Genomic DNA, 18,980 nt, shown 5'->3' with positions numbered 1-18,980 from the left:
GTTTTGGATTAGAATGAGAAGAGCGCTGATAACATGCTGATGTTTTAATTGTTGTAGAGCAGTGCTTACACCAAGCTAAGGACTTTTCAGCTTCTCGCTCTGTCCTGCTAGCGAGCAGGCTAGGGATGCAGCAGGAGCTGGGAGGGGACAGACCCAGGACAGCTGACCCAAACTGGCCAAAGGGGTATTCCATACCATCTGATGTCATGCTGAACAATATATAGGGGTGGCTAGCCGGGGTGGGGGGGGGGGGGCCGGCTGCTCAGGGATAGGCTGGGCATCGGTCAACGGGTGGTGAGCAATTGCATTGTGCATCACTTATTTCGTACACATTATTACTATTAATACTATTATTATTATTATTATTATTATTATTATTATTATTATTATTATTATTGTTATTTTTCCTGTCTTAATAAACTGTCTTTATCTCAACTCACAGACTTCACTTTCCCATTTCTCTCCCCCATCCCGGAGAGGGAGGGGGGAGGGTGAGCAAACGGCTATGTGGTGTTTGGCTGCCAGCCGGGCTAAACCACAACACAGCCTTTGGGCTCCTGTTCATTTATTTACTTATTTATGCCATCTCTGGCATTGGGAGTCCTGATTAAAGAACATCCAGGACCTTGTTCTCATCCCGCCAGGGTGGACACACTGCTCACGTGCTAGCAATTAAAGCCTTCCAGAGGCTGGGTGAGCTGTAAGGTTAGAGGGCTAAATGCAGGCATGGGATGAGAAGGAACCAAGGCAATGAGATGTCAGAGAAAGAAAACTGAACGTGAGCCGATCAGCAAGGCAGCGGGGAGGCTCCTGGTGCAGGGAGGAGGATGTCCAGCTGCACCTCGCTGCCACAGGCTGCAGGACACGCCAGCAGCTGGGCTGCTTTGCTCCGTGTTTGCGGGGCTCTGAGGAAGGGGCACGAGGCCATACAGCTCCAGTGTGAATTACTGACCCCAGCAATCCATTTTGTGCCCATTTCCTAGACTGGGTTTGGACAAAGACTCAAAAAGGATCTCAGAGGAGTGAAATGAAAGATAAGGCTGTGAAGTGAAAGATAAGGCTTGAGGCTAGTTTTACCTTCCAAAAATACATCAGGTCCTGACTCTGGCATCATCACCCAGCTTAAGTTATGACTTGGAAATGGTGACTTCTTGTCCAGATTTTCATCCTCTTTCTGTGATAGTCCCGATTCCAAGTTGTTAACTTTTGCATCCTGTGGTAAGGCTCCCTGAGCTCTTCTCTGAGGCTCACAAAGTCAGCCAGAGATTCCAGATCTGTCAGTACTGTGAAGGAATCTCGTACACTTTTAGCAAAACAACTGGCAGGTTTCTCCTTTGCACTGCTAAAAATTAAAGTGTAGGCAAAAGTGTAGACATTTTACTGTCAGTGGCTTACCATACACTGCCTACAGGCGTGAGTGAGGTGGAGATGTGGCAGCAGGTAAACACGCCACCAAAGTTGTGAAAACAGGAGGAAAATACAGATAGGAAGCAAGACAAAACCTTTCATCGTACCTCTCCAGTAGGGCAGAGAGGGCTGAAATGCCACACGAGTTGTTTTTTTTCTTGAAACCTCCTCCCACAGTGCCTAAATTTCAACACTCAAAGCAGACAGCAAGTCAGAGGGCTGGGTTTTTACTTTTTTATTTACTAAGGTTTTTTATTGTGTGTTTTATATTGCAAACCCCACCCCTAGAACTCTTCCCTCCCTTCTCCCCAAAATAAAACAAAAAAATAACAATAATAATTAATATAGTTCCACCTACTGAGACAAGCCTAGTGTTGACTGGGGTCCAGTCAGAGTAACTCAATATTGGCTACTGCACTGCTAAGAACTGGAAAATCAAACAGCACCCCCATGAAAATCAAAGCAAAGGAACCCAACCGAACGCAGCATGTTCACCGGCCTGGTGGAAGGAACGCACGTCTACCAGAGACAGCCCTCAGGGTGTTTCTGTGCACCTCCATTTGTCTGAGTGTCCACAGGGGTTGTTGAGATTCAAGTACCAATGCAGCAGTCACAGGACAGTCATCCACGAGGGCTTGGCATTGCTGGGCTGAAGACCTTTCCCACCCGCTTGTATCGAATTCCCCAGACCCAAACAGCTTAAATCCCAACCTCTTGAGATGTTCGCTCTAGGGGGCCCTCTAGCATACGGGGAAAAAAGGTTGTTAAAATAAATATAATACTTGAAAGGATATCATGAGTCTTCCTCTAGGAACTCGTACCTTTGAACTTATGAGAGGGTCTGTGACTCTGCTTCAATTCCATCAACTGGTTCTGTTTCAAGATGAACCTGTACATGTTTTGGAAAAGCGGGATCTATGCGTTACAATTATCACCTGCCAATCAGTCCTACAGGAGGGTCAAAACTGACATGTATTTTAAAACTAGGAGATACATATATATATAAATGTGTGTGTGTGTGTGTGTGTGTGTGTATGTGTGTGTGCGTGCTTACACATGTGCATAAATAGACTACATATGTGTATAACTGTATACTATATATATATAAAAGCATGTGTGTATATATAGATATATATATAAAAATCTATACACACACACACCCCTCCCTCCACACACACTCACACATACATAGTTGTATGTAGCTAGTACAAAAAAACATTTCTAGAGCTCCCCTGACCCTTTAAGGAAGACCGAAGCTGATTACATCTGAATTCTGAGCCACCAAAGCACATTGAAGCAAGAGTGCCCAGTAATGCTTGCAGCAACATTCAAGATACAGGCACATGTCAAGAGTTTTGCAAACAATTTGGTATAAAAATGAACTGTCAGCCAGTGGTTTGGGGGGAAGGAGGTAAGAGAGGGGGTTGTATGGACCTGTATCGTTACTGTGATAATATTAAGTTTTTTGGCACTGCTGCGTGAAGTTCTGCTTTCCCTCTGTGGGCTGGAGGGACTCCAAGATAGCTAGAAACAGAGGGAAGCCGGACAAGTGTTTCTAACAAGTGTTAGAAAAGTTGAGCACCTGACTCTTTACAGTGAGGTGGCTGGAGACACCTCTTGGCCTACAGAAAAACCAAAGAGAAAGAAAGAATCAAAAGAAAAGGAGACATTTGCTCTAGAGGTAAAGGCTGTAGCTTCTCAGTGCTGTGTGCACCAAAAGGCCCCATTCTGTCTTCATCCCACTGTGCCTTAAATCAGGGGAGCCCAAACTTTCCAGCTCAAGGTGCCTGCCAGGCCCCAGATGTGTCCAGTGATGCTGCAACTGCAGGGTGAGACCAAAGCCAATCAATCAGGTGCAGGCTGTTATTGCTGGTGAAATCAAGCAAACGATTTCGATTCCCCCATCAGAGGAGAAGCATGGACCACGGCTGGCCAAATTTCTGGTTTAATCTGTTTTAATGGTATGAACATAGTTGCAAATCTGGAGGATTCGTGGCCGGGCACCAGTGTTGCCCTCAGTGCCTCCAAGCTCAGACTCCCCTGGGCTAAGGAGGAGGAGGGCCGGGGTGACTGCACCCCACCTTGCAATCTTACCCTACTCAGTTCTCTTCAAAGCAGTCAGCCCATGGACACTGAGACACCGAGACTGAGAGGGAAGATTAATGTGCTGCCTTTCTTCATCCCTCCCTTGCTCTGCATGCCCCAGCCTGGATGGCAGCATGCATGCTTTGCACACCGCAGGGACGCTGAGGCTGCCATCCTGCGCAAGGTGCTCTAGGTGATCCTACTCGGCAGGGGGGTTGGACTAGGTGATCTTCAGAGGTCCCTTCCAACCTCAGCCATTCTGTGATTCTGTGATTCTTCTGCTGTGGCCAGCGGGGCTGGCAGCAACGGGACTTCTCCCTCAGAGCATTGGTGGAACGAGACAAGCAGCTGCAGTCAGGCCCGTCCGTCTCCTGGTCACCCTCCTCTTCTTCAGATGGAGTCCAAAAAAACAACTCAGCCCTTCTGAAATCCCCAGAGGGGACTGCGTTAGTGAAACTTGCCCTCTTCTTGCTTCCTCTGTGCCCTGCTGATCACAGGAGAAAACCTGGGAGGCAGTGAAACTTCCCGATGTATGCGGTGAGCTATCTCAGTCCCTCCATGTCTCGGTGCTGCGAGCCAGGTTCAAGTGCACCAGTCTGGTGCAAAGCGGTGCTAAGCAGAGCTGTTCCAAAAACACCAGCTACGGGCCTGACCTGATGCTCCCTTCTATGGCCCACGTCAACCTCAGATCTTTGCCTCAACAGGAAAACCTCTTTTGGTGGCTTCTATGGCTGATCATTCACATGTTCCAGCTCAGGCACACGCCTCATCTGTGTGTTACCTCGTTGGATTAAATTTGCTCATATCCTTTGTTCCATGTATTAAAATATTCTATAAAATCAAGTGACCAAAAATCTATAGCTCTAAGAATACCTGGTTATCTTCTTTTTTTTGTTGTTTTTCGTGTTTTTTTTTGTCGTTTGTTTCTAACCACAGTTAAACCTAAACAAAAGAAATGGAGGAAAAAGAGGGAAAATTAAAAAAAAAAAAAAAAGAAAAAAAAATGATTCATGAAAGTCTAATCGGGAACTGAATTGCACGGCTGACATAACCAGCTCTCAGAAGGAGTCCTCACAAATTGGAGGGCAGTTTGGATCTGACAGGCTCCAGATCCCCCGTGAGCACTATGGATTCTTTCCGCCCACCAGCAGTCAGGGAAGCAGTGCCCGCAGTGCTGGCCCCAAACACCAGCGGATGTGGTAAAGAACCTGAGGACATCTGACGTGGTAAAGTCACGCGCCCAGGAATTGAGCTACAAGGCTTCCCGAGAAGTCCAGTCCCTCCACCAGGAAAAGGAGAGAAGCTGGAAACAGATTCTCTAGAGGAATGAGAACTTTGGCTCAGTGTCTGAGCCAGCTCTTGGGGCAAAGATGGCTGGGAAGCAGAAATCAACTTGATGTCCTGGTTCAGGCGTCCGGGTGGCACAGGCGGCGTGCTTTTGGACTGCAGGATCTGCGGAGGTGGGCTGGCGGTCTGAGGCAGGAGCAGAGAGCCGTGAGAGCCTGAGGCCCCAGAAGGGCCACACTGGAACGTTCTTGTTGCCACTGGGCTCTGAGTAGGAGGACTAAGGCCAGAAGGGGTATAACAGGGAGAGGCGACGCCGGACTGTTGGAGAGGAGACATGGAGGCAAAAGGCGATCGTTCCTGGTGGAGCTGGGCTATCGTTCCAGTTACAGATCCTAATGCACTTGGATGTGTTTGGCACAGGCCTGAGGACGGCCCACCAGAGGCCTGTGCCAGCTGGCTTAGGCTGGCGGATGGCGAGTTGGAAGAAGGAGGGGGCTGGAAGTGATTAATTGCCCCCAAAGTCCCACTGCCTGAGAGCTGCTGTAACTGTCCCGCCTGCAGTGGTCTCGTGGTGGGCTGGAACTGGTTGAGAAGGCCAGGGGGTGAATTTGATGCGAGCTGGGTGAGTGATGCTGATGGAGAGCTAGTTGTGGCTTGCTGGAAGTGCCCGAATCCACTGCTGGAAAGGGGTGGCTGCTGCTGCTGCTGCTGCTGTTGTTGCTGCTGCTGCTGGGTGGGCTGAGCTGTCCCTAAAGGTGATCCAGATGGTGCTTGTTGGAGCTGGCTCAGTCCCACGGAGGATGCGCCACTCAAACCTGTCTGGCTCGAGCCACCGGGAGGGGATCCCACCTGGAACTGGCCTAAGCCGGCGGCAGCCGAGTATCCTGCGAGCTGCTGGATGTGGTAGGAAGAGGACGACGGGGTTTCTGCTCCCGGTGTGTGCAGCTGGGACGGAGTGCTGGAGGGGGAGCCAACAGCGGAAGGCCCAGCCGATGGGATTAGAGACTGAAGCCTTTTCAGCTGCCTTGGGGTCTGGCTGGACTGCTGCCCCAGGGAACCCAGGACGGACACCGGGGGACGGAAGATGGCTGTGGGGAGGCGCGGGTGGTGGGTCAGAGCTATCGCAACAGAAGTGGTGGCTGCTGCAGCCTGCAGGGGTGCCTGGATCAGTGGAGTCCAGATGACGGGCGTGGGTGTGGATGCAGCAGCGGCAGCGGCGGCAGCAGCAGCCTGGACGTTGTGAGCACAGTGTGCCATCTCTCTATCGTGCTGCACAATCTGCTGGATGATCTCATTCTCTTGGTAGTTGAAAACACCTGAATTGAGGTCATGCTGGACTTTATGCAGCAGAATGGAATTTTTCTTACCTGTAGGGAAAGTGAAGAGAGAAAGGGTCATTCTGATATGGCAAAGCAGGGGAGGCTTCCTCAAAGATTCCTGCCAGACCTTCCTCGAATTGTTGGCACTGTCTCCCTTCCTCTGTCATTATGGGCTCTGCATACAGTCTTTGTGCTCCAGCAACAAGATGATAAACATCGTCTCTTCAGCTTTTGTGGTATGATCAACATACATCAAGGTCCCATAGAACTGCCTGGCAGAACACATAGTCTTAAGACAGTAGGGCCAATTTTGAGAAGTGTGGCAGAGTGGTAGCAAAGCTTATGAATCTGGAGGAGTCTCATTTTGCAGCTCATAATCTAAATTTCTGGAAGATTCTCACTTTGCAACTCATAATCTAAGTTTCCATTTAGAGAAAGAGCAGAAAACCAAAGACGATAATTTTTGTGTTTGCAAAGGAAAACCTCAGAAACACAAGTTCAGTGCAGTCTCCTGAGTCATCAGTTACTCTCCAGACATGTCTTTTCATCATGTGTCTCATGCATCTTGCTCATTCTGAAGTCAAACATTTGTTTCTAGTTGAAATGGAATTTCTCTATGAAAAATGGGCAGAAGGACTTTATGTGCTGGAAAAGCCCAGGTGGCCCAAGTAAGAGCCCTCAGACACGCTGCAGCTACCATTATTTCACTGTGCCCTTCTAGCCCAAACTCTAAGGAAACTGCAGGCTAGCAAACCTCCTGTTCCAGCTGGACTTTCTAGCCTGCAGCAAAATATTAGCTCAGCACTTTGCCTTTTCAATGGGCTGGAAAATGTGGCATACTGAGTTTGTCTGGCCTGAGTGTGCACCTGGCACTGAAGGGATGCTCTCTCCTGGACTGAAGCAGGGGCATGAGATGCTGCCAGTAATGCCCTTTCACCAGAGCACAAATGCTTTCTCAAAGGACAGGATTTCTGACGTGGATAGGCACTCTGTGTAACGGCTTTTGCATCTGGGTTCTCGTAACAGTCTGTGCATGGGTAACTGTGCCAGCATTGATTTGTAAGGCGTTGGTATATGCTGGCTTGAATGGTTTTCTTACAAACCTGGTGTGGATTAGATCCTCTCTTCTTGCCTTTTCAAGGGTCCTCTATCCTGACAGCATATGCCAGTTTGAATTGATGACAGCACCTGCCTATAGGCTTCCTTTTCACTTTTATTTATTGCAATCATTCGGATATGAAGGGTTCAACCTAGCAAGCTGTGTGCACCCTGGTTGCATGCCTGCACACAGCTCATTTTGTGGCTGAAGCTCAGGGGTGCAGAAAGGTCACCTCTAGATGAGGTACCGGCTGGTTTGGATCAGACCAAAAGCTGAATTAACCTTCCTCCCTGAACCAAACGCTTCCTCAGGCCCACTAGCAAACCCACTAGCAAACCTCTGCTCTAATTCAAATGTCATTTCTGCTGGTTCTGATCGCTTCAAGTTCCTGTACAGGACCAGGGCAAGCACGCAGCATCTTGCCAGATACTGGGGAACTGGAGGGGCCTCTTTTCAGTACTTTAATTCCCAATCATGTCATGTTTTAAGAATTAAAAGCTGGCAGCGCTGCTCCTGTCAATTAACAAGTTTGGTGCAAACAAAGGCTTGTCCATTAAGTTTGTCTCTGTCATGAAATCACTGCTTTCAAGGTAAGTCAGCCCTTGTTATTACCAACTAAAACCACAGTATGGTATTTAATTTGTCCCATATGGCATTCTAGTTTAAACTGGCCAGCTGATAGTTTCCAAGAAGGAATGGTTAAGAGTGGACTGCCACCTTGGTATTAGTTCCCAGTGAGATTCCAGAGGAATTTCCTTTCAATCCTATGCTGCTGAGGTCTCAGATCTTTGTGTGTAGATGACATCCAGACTGTTGCTGTTTCTTTTACTGTATGGTGTATCTTTTACATCTGTAACAGGTAAAAGGCTTACAGCTGAAGGACATGATTCTTACTCTAGCCAAATGTAAACTCAAACATCTGGCAGCCAAGGACTTGAACGACACTCAGAAGAGGGTAACTGGTATCTTGGTGTCCTAGAAGTAACTCTGAAATGAGGGAGTTTTGAAGATAACTAGCTGAGTTCTAAAGCTACCACGAGAAAGAGGGGAAGCAATTGTTGCAGAAATAAGGAGGAAATTATAAAGCATAAGAGAGATTCTAGTCACTACCACATACAATGTTAGGAAGAAGTACAATGTTTTAGTTCTAGTGTCGAGCTGCAAAGCTGGAGAAGGTGCAGAAAATATCCACAAATCAGGCTTGAAAAACATCTGTGGGTGCGTACTATGTATTCAGCTTCTCTCAGACAAGAGGTGACTTGATACTGATTTATAGGGAACTTCACAGACGAAGGAAGCTGATAAGAAACATTCCCTTTGGTTCCAGAAAGCCCCACGAGATACTGTGATTTTAGACAAGCTCAGGAAAAAAAAAGAAGATAAGGAGCAATCTAACAGTAATTGTAGTTTTTCCTTCACTGTACTTTTCAAAATCAAGCGTTTCTCTCCTTATAAAGGAGGAGGTGTGGACTCTGACAACTGAGTGCTATGGAATAGTGCTATGCGATTGTTCAAAGCAGGTAAAACTTGAAATCTACAGCTCCCTGGTCAACCCCTCCAGTGGGCTGAACTGCACCACAAAACCAAACCAAAATGCTGACAGGGTTTTAAGGATGTGTCTGTTGTGGGTAGTGTTATGGGATGCTTAATGGTTTTGTGGTTTACCTGCTGATGATTACTCCCCCCCCAAAAAAAAAGAAAGGCAGATGGACAGGAATGGATCTTAGAGAGAGACCAGCTCTGGAAGGACACGGACCTGAAAGCAGCCAGTGTTCAGAGCTGCTGATGCCATTACAGGGGCTGGAGAGCCCGTCTGCACTGAGATACTTGTGTACAATACCTATACTACGCCCGTTTCACTGTATAACAAGCTGGCATGGACAGCACCAGATATCCCCTAAACAGAGCCTGCCTCTACCTGCCGTTCATGTAGCCAGGCATGCCAGAGGAGCATGAATGTCACCTTTAAAATTCAGAGCATTTTGGCAGTGAAGGAGCAGAGGGTCACACTGTACACACACAGTACTTTCCAGGCAGCATCTTCTAGAAGCACACACCTGCTCACAAACAAATTAGATCACAAAGAGCTGCTTAAACAGAAACAGAAATGCTAACTGCTCCAAGCCTGGAGAAAAAGAGCAACCAATCTAAATAAATTGACAGGTAAGAGAAAATCTGGCCAGCGCACTTGAGATAAAAAGCAATTCAGTCTGCAGGTTTGTAATCATTTTCTTTCTGGAGTTGAAGGTACAAATCTCAGCATGGGGAATCTTGCACAACTGCAAGGTCAGGGTGTGGATGGGAGACGGCATGCTGAGTTCAAGCCAGACAGGCAAAAAACTGCCCTACTGCATTTGGTTTCTTGATAACAGATTGTAGCAGAACCGGGCTGAGGAGGGACAGCTTGGGTAGAAGGAGGAGAAACAGCAGATGTTGCTAGTGCAGCTTTCCGAAAAGCTTGATACCAGCAACTGCTCTGCGCTTCCATCACCGCACCTCATCTCACTCTTTTAATTCCATGTCACCTGTCTTTGGCTTCTGATTTGCTTGTCTGTGCTTGAATAGCCTGCCATTTCCAGTGCTGCCCTCAATTCCAATGAGAACCCATTGCGATGTTAATCAGGGCTGCACGGATGAATTGAGGGGACTGATGTTTTCATAACTGGAGCTCCTGACAACACGGAAAGACTTCAACAGCAGACTGGTTTCCTTGGCAGATCACTAAACGGAGAATACACTAACATTTTCCAAACACACATACGATTTACTGCAAAATGGTTTGATCAGAGCTCCTTAAATTTGTGTCACGTTGATAAAATAATACCAGTAAAAGCCTTGGAATGACTATTTTTGTTATTTTTAAACAGGACATTTCAGTTTTCCTTTGGAATTACATTACATTTTACTGTTTTTCTGAACTCAATTTGAATTTATTAACTGTTTCATTAGATCAAATTTTTCCTTTTCTTTTTTTCCGAGAAAGTCTCAGATTTCAGCTCCAGATCATTAAAAAATACTGAAAATGTTCTTTCAATTACTGAAGGGGAGAAGAGTTTTTTAAATCATTTTTCAAACCTGTAACTGGTTAGCAGACTGAAAAATTAATTGTTTCCACCGTTCTAATTAATTGCATCACTCACATGATGCTTCCACACCCTGATACAAGCCTGATTAGTTGCTTCTGGAGAAAAACCCTCCTTCCAGCCAGCACCAGATTACAACAGGCACACAGCAGTGCCCTGCTGGCACAAAAACATTTTCCTGGCAGGTCTGACTGAAGTCCTGCGTGAAACAGAAGCCAAGAGCAGAATGAGGCAGTAGGAGTCAGTTTGCTTGGGCTGGTGGTTCTGAGATTATTTCTGCCCCCCCCTCCATCTTATTTATGAAGTTGCTTCAGTTTCAAATTCATTTTTCCTTGTCTGGATTTATTGTCACTGCACCTGCCCCAAAAGGAGAGCAAACAAGACAGCAATCTGAAGACTGAAATGCTGATTAGTTTGGCTCTGTGTAACCCTAATTAAAACTATGCCCTGCAACTCACAGCTATACTCAGTGAACTGCAATAGAGCCCTGTGTTCTTGCTAAGCCAGGGAGAGGCTTCATTAGGAGAGAGGAAAGGGGACTCCAGCTTCCCCTTCACCCTAACCATGGAGTGATTACGGAGGCTGGCTGTTACAGGATTTTCTTCTTCTGGGCTGTTTACCCCATAGAAAGTGCTGAGCAGAATCTAAGGTACTAAACAACCCATCCATGCATTTCTCCTAAACCCCAAAATACTACATAAATTTAATGAGATTCTAAAGAAAGCTGTAATTCTAATTTATAGCATTTTGTTGACATATTCTTTGAACTGGAAATTCAGCAGAACTTTTGCTTTGGACACGTCAAAATGTAAAGGATATTTGCCTCGGAGTCCTGGCACTGGAGAAGCCTACACATACACATGCTGACCCTGCCCGAGGCCAACCTGAGACCTGGTGTGTTCAGGTTCTGCTGGTGGGAACATCCCTCGTGGGAAAACAGGGACCAGGGCACAAGGAACCAGGAGCCAAGTCTGCAAGTCTGCTCTCTGTGAGCCCAGCTCTGGGACTGGCCTGCATGTGTGTATGAAGGAGGACAGTAAGGCCCTGATGGGCACCCTGCAAACAGCTCAGGAAGGGGCTCCTGAATGGACGTGGTCTGCTTGTGAGCAGAGGCTGAGGACTGAAGGCTTGCCAGGAGTCAGTACTCATGGTTAATCTGAGTTTAAAGCTTTCTGACATCGAGCATCCCACATTCCACCAACTTGAAGGGCACTGACATCCTTGTGCTGCCAGCTCCGGAACTGGGAAGCCCTGGCAAGCAGTGCTGGGTCTGGGCCGTGGGGTGAAAGGATGTCTCTGGAGCAGCAGGAACCTCTCCTCAGGAACACTGCCCGTGCTGCCAGGATTAGGGAGGCTTTTAGGTTGCCCAGCTTCTCTAGGGGCTGGCCTCAGATCACCAAATTCAACTCTCCAAAAATGTTGGTTTGTAAAGAACAGGGAGCTAATTCCAATTCAGCAACTGCTCTGGCAGAGCTCAGGGGAGAGGTGCAGGAGGAAATACGTTGGAGTGTGTGTGGCTACAGTGAGGGATAAACGTAAAGTAAGGTTATGCAACTTCACGTGGGGCCCTTGCTAACAGATGATTCCCAGGGCTGCCTTTCCAGAGGGTACTATTTTTTTCCCCTTTTCCGGTTGGATCATGTCTTTCCAGTTCACCTGGCAAAGCCCTGCTCAGATCTGCACCCAGGTCCTCTGAGGTGAAGGTCTGATGGATGAACACTGCCACACATCTGTCTCTAGAGCTCTCATCTGCTTTTCTATGGGAAAAGCATCACTCTTCACCTTTCCCTGCCATATGCTGCTTTAGCACTTCCTCTGGAGCAGGCAGTTACATCTCCCTAGGTAGATTCTGCCTCAGAGCATTGAATCTGCTTAATACACCTGTGAACAGTTTAGAAGCTCAGGTCCTGCTCACCCAAAGTCCCAACCCATACTAACGTGAGCTCGTGGAAGGCCACTCTACAACCTCAGCAGACCTCTGACCTACAGACACACACAGGGACAGCCTAGTCCAGTGCAGGAACCAAAGCAAGGCTTGGAAGCAGGGGCCAAGTGGTCTCTTAAAGAGTGCTTGTCCTGTCTTCCAATAACCTCTTCCATGGTCAGACCCAACTCACCATTTCCAGTCCCACGTCTCCTGATTTCTTGACTCCTGACCCTCCTTCTTTCCTTAGCAAGACCTACAGCCCCCACTTTCTCTTCATCCTACAGCCAATGACGTTACCCACCTCTATCACCCCATGTTCCTGACTTCCCAAACTCCTACTCGTCAACCTCTCTCTTGGAGACAAGTCCCAGAGCTCCCCTGGGTGCCATGGAGCTGGGACAGGAGCCATCTGTAACCAGCACAAGCACCAGCTCCCCACCATTGCTTGCTCTGAGGTAGCTCCAGGCCCCTTCTTTCTACCGAGGAGAGAGAATCTGCCCTGTTTGTGTCACGGGGCAAGACTCCACTCACAAGGGCTTCTGCAGAGCACATGGTGTGTGACAACCTGCGGAGGGGAGGTCTAGGTGCTACAGGAGTGAAATTAAAGGACTTAGATTGAAGAGTCTCCATGGCACAACTCGCCTTTTTGTTCTCTTTGTACAGCTCCTAGCACAATATGTTTTTTCCCATGGTCAGACAAAAACAAATAACATCAGTGGAGTGCTGTGTGCTCTAAAAACTCCATGTTTTCCTCACTGCAACAGTGGACTAAATACAGGGGAGAAGAGAAGATATTTGGAGCCTAGGAGATATTTATAACAAAGCTGCCGGTGCTTTGAAGTGGAGTGGGGTGTGTGAAATTATGGAAACTAAGCTAATAGATGTTGCTCCATTAATAAAGAATTGCAAAGTCAGATTTTCCTCAACTGTAGATAGCACACAAAAGAACGGGGAGAAAGGCTCATGTGATTTCATAAAAAGAGCCAGCACTCAACAATAATTCTTCTATCAAATAATCAAAATTAGCTTTCTGTTGTTGAAATTCTGCACAGACACAGGGGAAATTAGCTGTGACTTTCTGTTCATTTCTCTTTTCAGTTCTGTCTAAGTCAGCTGGCTGCAGTTTAAGAATTCAGGTCACTGAATTGCTTTCTGAATTTGCATGCATTTGAAATAATCTCACTTTATTAGGCTGGCTTATGCTCTGGCCTGCTGTCAAAGTGGCTGCCCCCTGCACCACATGGTTATTTCTTTCAGGTCTTCTCTTCTTATTATTCATACAACTGGGTACTGAACACCCTGCTCGGATCACTGGTTGCTGCAGAGAGCTCACAGCACGTTGCAGGTACAAAGGTGGTCTTTGCCCTTCTGTGCCCTGGGGGGATCCTGCACTGGGACTGTGCTGGCTGGGGGGTGTTGCAGCACCAGCTCCTGCCGCTGTCTTAGGGTCTGCACACACAGGGAAATCAGCTGGAACAGAGATTTCAAAATAATTCTCAGCCCCTGACGTATGTACTCTTCTGCTGTTAGAGCCCGCCTTCCTCTCCAATGTAGGTCACCCCACACTTCATCAGCTGCAAGGTACTGCCTGCCTTGCAAAGGGGTCAGCTCAGAACTGAAGGAGCTCCCGGAAGCCAGGCAAAGCCAGCTGGATCCCAGCAGCTTGAACTCTGCCTCAGAACATCCACACAGGAGTTCCGTGCACTTAACAAATCTGCTCTACAAACTAATTCACTTTAACCTTCCTGAGAGCAAGGCTATGTAAACACATTACAAACTGGATGTGCAGTTCTTGATGAACTGCTCTGCAGAACTTGCCATATGTGTGCTCTTATGCCGTGCAACATATAAGGCAGCATCCACCTGCATAATGCAGTCTATTTCTTTCTTGTAAGAGCCGCATCATTTGAAGTACATTTAATGTACAATATTCCCTTCTTCCCCTGCTCTGTCCTCCACAAGCCTCTCTGGAGATAAAACTGTACAAAGGGGTTTATTGCAGGAAAGCCAAGCGCCATATGGAAATAAATTTTATCAGCATAGAGCCCATTGCACTGGGGTGGTTAGCTGAATCTGTTGTCTTATGACCATCTTAACAAACAATAGTGAGTTTAAAATTTTACAACAGACAATCCCCTGTCTTTCCAAGTAGAGGTCTGCTCTCCTCATACAGCTCAGGCCTACCACTGATTGCTTCTCCTCTCCCATACACCTACTTGAGGTATGTGGCATCGCTTTTAAGGGACAGAACGCAACCTCCAACTGTGCCAAACTGCTGTAGGTCAAACAATACGCAGAAAATGATGTTATCTGATGAATCTCATGATTGTTAAACAAAACGTGAAAAAAATTAAGCTGATGATGCTCTTCCCTCTCACTTGTCACATTTATGCCCATCATACAGGAAAAAAAATCAAACCTATAGGGCTCTGTAGAGCAAATTGTTTGTGAATAGCCGTGAATGGGTGTAAGAATTGTGCAATTCTGAAGCACAGTGGCTGCTACTTATTATTGCTGGAGACTGAAGCCAAAGAGCCTTCTCTTCTCTTCAAGTGGCAAGAGTGCTTATATCTGGAGCCAAAGCTTCTGCATTCAATTCTCAGTGCCCTGCTGGAGCTGACAGCTGTGACAGGGACAGATTCTGGAAGACTCTGGGTTGGTGACATTCTGGCACTGCTTTCTGTCAGCAGTGTGGTCGGGGTGCAGAGAGCAACCAGACTGCCCTCAAGGCAGGAAAACTCCCCTGAGTTTACAGGTGCGGTCGGCAAGCAGATCCTACTTCATGTAATTAAAGAGAGAGTCAAAAACTTTAAAAAGGTGTTGGAATGGTGAAAAATTACCTGAATGGGTGTTTTATTTTGATACTGATAGCAAATAGCTGCGAGCATGGCTCTCTAAATGCAAAAGGAATTTGGTAGCTCGGGGGACCCATGAAGATGGGGCACAAATATATTGCATCTCCTACCACTCCCCAACTCTCTTGCTTCTGCTGAATGTCTTCCAGCTCTCCAACTAAGTGTCCGTGGTACTACTGACATCTGCCTAGAAGACCAAACTCTTCCCAGAGAACTTGCAGCCTGTGAGGTAGACTTGCAACCTGTGAGGTTGGGATAAACTGAGGTGCTCAAGGTTATTTAGAAAGTCAAAGGCAGGTAACCTGAGATCTCACCACTGCCCCTACTGCCCCTTCTACTGGGGTGTCTTAGGCTTTATTTTGCTTCCAGAGTCGCATGAGAAACGGCACTTCCATATCCAGACAGGGTCGGCAGTTCACCTTAATTAAGATGAAGTCATTTGCACTCACCCATGGCTGATGAGTTGCTGATAGCTTTCCTTAGGCTAAAATACTCCAAGTCTTGGACTTTACTTCCAAATAAAAAGTAATTCACAAATTGAATTCCTGCTGAAGTCTGAGCTCCTACCGTTAAGACACCAATATCTGAGCTATATCGCATTTCTACCTTGGCCATTTTAGATAGCTATCTCAGGGAAGACAAATCACACTCCACAAATGCCTTTTTCTCTCTGCTGACTGTAAGTCAGATTCAGATCTGCACGCTGTACTGTCAGAAATGATGGGAGAGGATTTCAGGTCAGAGAAGTACGAACAGTGGTATTTGAACTCTGATTCCTCATAAACAGCTATGTTTGTGGGTGACCCGAGAGGACACAACATGGGAGAGCCCATGTTTCCTCTTGTCAGGCACCGGTATCTCAGCAGCTCAGTACGTGGATAATAAGTTTCCATCTACTTAAAGTCTTCAGTGCGGTTTGGAAACAAAGCTTTCTCCCAGAGCGCACAAGCTGTAGCACTGTATAAATCCTAGGTCACAGGAACTTGTATCCTAACATTACCTGTGCCTTTATCAGCAGCCTCAATAAGAGGCATATAGAGCTTTATGACCAAATCTGCTTGCTCATCTCACGTGTGCAGCTCTTCGGGGATTACTCACCGGTGTACGGTAAACAAATCTGGGACCTCCGTGTGGACATTTTATGCTGAGTACATATTGTTTTATTTCTACACATTTCAGTCAGTTTCATGTGATTTTGATGGCACCTGCCCCAAGGGAGTAAGCAGCTAAGGTGTGTTCAGAGACCGAGCTCCACCTTTGCTGGTATTGTTTTCCCCATAGAACAGAAGAGGAACGGAGGCAGAGAGCAAAGGCATGACAAGGACAAATGGGGAATCTATGGCAGAGCTTGGCACACGTCCCAGACCTTCTCATTCACAGCTTGCCCAGCCTAACCCAGGCCAGTCCTACCTCTGAGGCAGCGGATCCCAGAGCATTAGTCACGACCCAGACACGATGGGTTGCAAACCCAACGGGATTTCAGTTGCAGAAACATGATCACGAGCTGATAAATGGGGTGCCCAGAGAAAAAGTTTGAGAACAGCTATTTTTGTGGCTTGTATGACAAAGCTTTTAAAACTTCTTCCACTACAATATCTTAAACAGACATTCTTGTACTGTAATAACGTTACGTAATAATATTTAGATGGGTATTTTGTTGCCTTAGCTTTGTTTTTTAGCATCTGCAATGCCTGGAGGAAATGCAAGGCATTTTTAATCCAGGGTTAACTGGGATCCTTGGATCAAAATATATGCAACTGGCATTCAAAATGTATATATTTCAAACTATTTGGTGTAAAATATTCCCAAAGAAATTGAAAACATAGCGTTCCCTGCCTTCAAAATGTTCTTTCAGCTCTCACTGGTGACCTTGATACGGAGGGTGAGCAACTTCATGGCAGACATTCATGGTATTTATTACAGCACAGTGAGCAATGGAAAATAATTGTCCCCCAATATTTTTGGAATGCACCAGTGAATTTTGATTTGACAATATTCACGACCCGTATTGTATTTACTTTCAGTGAACGTTTGAGCGGTTGTGTTTTACAAGTGCAAATACTTGTGAAAATCTAATTTTAAGCTTCAATGGTCACCGAGATCCAGTTTCAAAGCCAGGCGAGAACAGAATCCTGCGACTTACGTAACTAACTGACACATCACAAACTGGGGCTGTTCACAAACGCTTGTCAGACAAAGAATTACTCACTGGAGAAACGAACAAATCATTTCAACACACAAACACTAGGAAGAATTTTACAGCTTGGTCAAGAACAAGAAAAAGAGGGAAATTAAATCAGTGGTAAAATTGTTATTAATCAGTGGTCAGCCTGATTTCCTTGAGTCTCAATCTTCAGGCTTTGAGCCTGTGGAGACCTGTGCATGTGATTTTCTGCAGCGTGAGGAGTTCTTTAGAGTCTGAAGTTATTCAGAGAGTAGAGTTAAGAAGGGACACAAATCATTGCAGAATCCCGGCCTTAGTCAATTCTCAGAGACTAATCCCTTCCAGTTTTTAAAGAGCTCTGTGAGTGCAAGACACCTGGGAAACCTCTTCCCCAGCCATGCATGGCCCAGGCAGAATGCCAATATCAATTCCCATTAATGACAGTGGTTAGGAGGATACACCAACATGCTCTTTGCCAGAGCGATCAATGGAGCTGACAGCTCCTGGGGGCTGTGCCCTCCATGCCGCCGTACCGCTGGGCTACCAGCAGGAAGCGATGGGGGGCACAGATCTGCATGCATCTGCCCCTCTCCTTGCCCTCTGTCTAGCCACTGGCTTTCAAACTGCATTTGCTCTGCAAAGCGAATGCCTCATTGCACCTCCAGTCAACCAGCACTGCTCCTGGTGCTTCAAGGGACGGGGTCTTACATTCTTACCCTGTCTCTCTGCTACCGAGGCGAGCTCAGACCACACTTTCCAAGTCTTCTGCATAGCAGCTAATCTTGTAAGCACCCCTCCTGTGGCTGGATGGACTGAGATTTTTCTCCCTGCTCTGAATTCCTCACTGCACAGGCAGAATACTGGATGGATCTACCCTGGTACCAGGACAGTGATGGAGCCCTCTGAATCACTTCGTGTACTCAGTGAGGCTTGGGCTTCTCAAGGACGTGTTGTCAGCTGGCTCGAAGGAAGTTAGTGAACGCACCACTGACTTGGAAAGAGGCTCCCACTTGCTTCCATCCTGTGTACAGATCCTGAGCTGAATACAGCATGAACCAAAAATACAGTTCTTCTGTTCATACCAGGCCCTTCTGGCCCTTTGCCCTTTACTCTCAGCCCCCTATAACAATCCCCTTACTGTCAGTCTCAGCTCGGTGCAGTGCTCCTGACTTTCCTAACCAGTCACATGCCGCTACGCAGCTACTGTGCTGCTGCTTCTGGATGGCGCACATTTCAGGGGAAGGTGAAGAAATGTCTTATTTATAAAAGGCAGGGATTTCCATGGGATCTGCCAATTCCAGTAGGACAGGCATAACTCCCTTAGGCTCTTTTGAGAAATTCCAGCCAAAGAATGTTACACACGACGGGGCTGGAAGGTACTATGAGGATGCTATTTTGCAATGGTAGAGGACATAAAGCTGGAGAATAGGCAGCTATTGAGTCTGATTGCCAGGGAAACAGGGAGAGCACTAGGATTTTCCAGAGTATGGCTCTAAAGGTCTGTGCCTTTTTTATGGTGCAGGGACTGATATTGGCTCTGGTCAGCAGAATGGCAAAAGCAGGGGAGGACAATGCCAGAGCTCTGCACCAAGGGGCATGTTATTCCAGTAGCTCTGTGCCACCTTCTGACCTTATACTGACATTTTGCAGCTGTATGTGGAAGGGAATTTCTCCTAGGGGAAGAAACAAATGAGGTTTTTTATGATGGTTGAGAAAACAGAGCTGTGAGGAGCAGCTTTCCCCCTCGACCATCA

General features: G+C 46.9%; 1 protein-coding gene across 6 annotated transcripts in view; it reads right to left on the bottom strand.

Moving 5' to 3' along the window:
• The window catches only part of HCN4 (hyperpolarization activated cyclic nucleotide gated potassium channel 4), a 164,209-nt gene that overhangs the window by 7,014 nt on the left and 138,215 nt on the right, over nt 1–18,980 (bottom strand). For 4 of the 6 annotated variants that reach the window (XM_040570396.1, XM_040570397.1, XM_040570394.1 and 1 more), the window contains one exon: nt 2,388–6,146. In XM_040570396.1, coding sequence (XP_040426330.1) covers nt 4,564–6,146 — 1,583 coding nt within the window. In that variant the 3' untranslated portion in view covers nt 2,388–4,563. Of the gene's footprint in view, nt 1–1,077; nt 2,297–2,387; nt 6,147–18,980 lie in introns of those variants that run through there. The other 2 variants (XR_005823421.1, XR_005823422.1) reach the window with 2 other exon arrangements.

This window comes from Cygnus olor, chromosome 11, assembly GCF_009769625.2.
Source record: "Cygnus olor isolate bCygOlo1 chromosome 11, bCygOlo1.pri.v2, whole genome shotgun sequence".
NCBI classification, from domain to species: domain Eukaryota; kingdom Metazoa; phylum Chordata; class Aves; order Anseriformes; family Anatidae; genus Cygnus; species Cygnus olor.
This window is presented reverse-complemented; position numbering and strand designations above follow the sequence as displayed.